Raw genomic sequence first — 398 nt, forward strand, 5'->3', positions numbered from 1 at the left:
TCTCCTCCTGCCCCAAGACCCTCCCGGGTCACCACTTGCCCCATCCACCCAGAGACAAGGACCAGGAGCAGGGCTGCAGCACCGGTCACACCTTACCTTTGGGCCTGGAGACCTCAGTGGCGTTGGGGGCTGTCATGGCAATGCAGACATCATCCTGGGGAAACTGGTCACACTTGAGCATCTCGGGCCAGAAGAAGCCAAAGAACTGCATGACGGGCTCGCAGGAGTCACGCACGGCCTCGCAGAGCCAGCGGCACGGGTACACCGGCCGGTCCAGGCAGACGGGGGCAAAGAGGGAGCAGAGGAAGACCTGGGTGCCCATGTGGCAGTTCTTGTTGAGCAGCGGCACCCAGCTGCTCGCCTGATGCTTCACCTCGGCCATGGTTTCGTGGTCCAGC

The 398-nt window shown here is 63.1% G+C and overlaps 1 protein-coding gene across 1 annotated transcript in view; it reads right to left on the reverse strand.

Moving 5' to 3' along the window:
• LOC104411919 (secreted frizzled-related protein 1) overlaps positions 1 to 394 on the reverse strand; it is a gene marked incomplete at both ends in the record, with an annotated part of 11,163 nt that extends 10,769 nt beyond the window's left edge. The window contains one exon of the mRNA XM_010022466.1: positions 97 to 394. Within this exon, the coding sequence (XP_010020768.1) occupies positions 97 to 394 (298 nt within the window). The remainder of the gene's footprint in view (positions 1 to 96) is intronic.
• Positions 395 to 398: the final 4 nt, after the last annotated feature.

The sequence above is a fragment of the Nestor notabilis genome, unplaced genomic scaffold (assembly GCF_000696875.1).
Source record: "Nestor notabilis isolate BGI_N333 unplaced genomic scaffold, ASM69687v1 scaffold27089, whole genome shotgun sequence".
NCBI classification, from domain to species: domain Eukaryota; kingdom Metazoa; phylum Chordata; class Aves; order Psittaciformes; family Psittacidae; genus Nestor; species Nestor notabilis.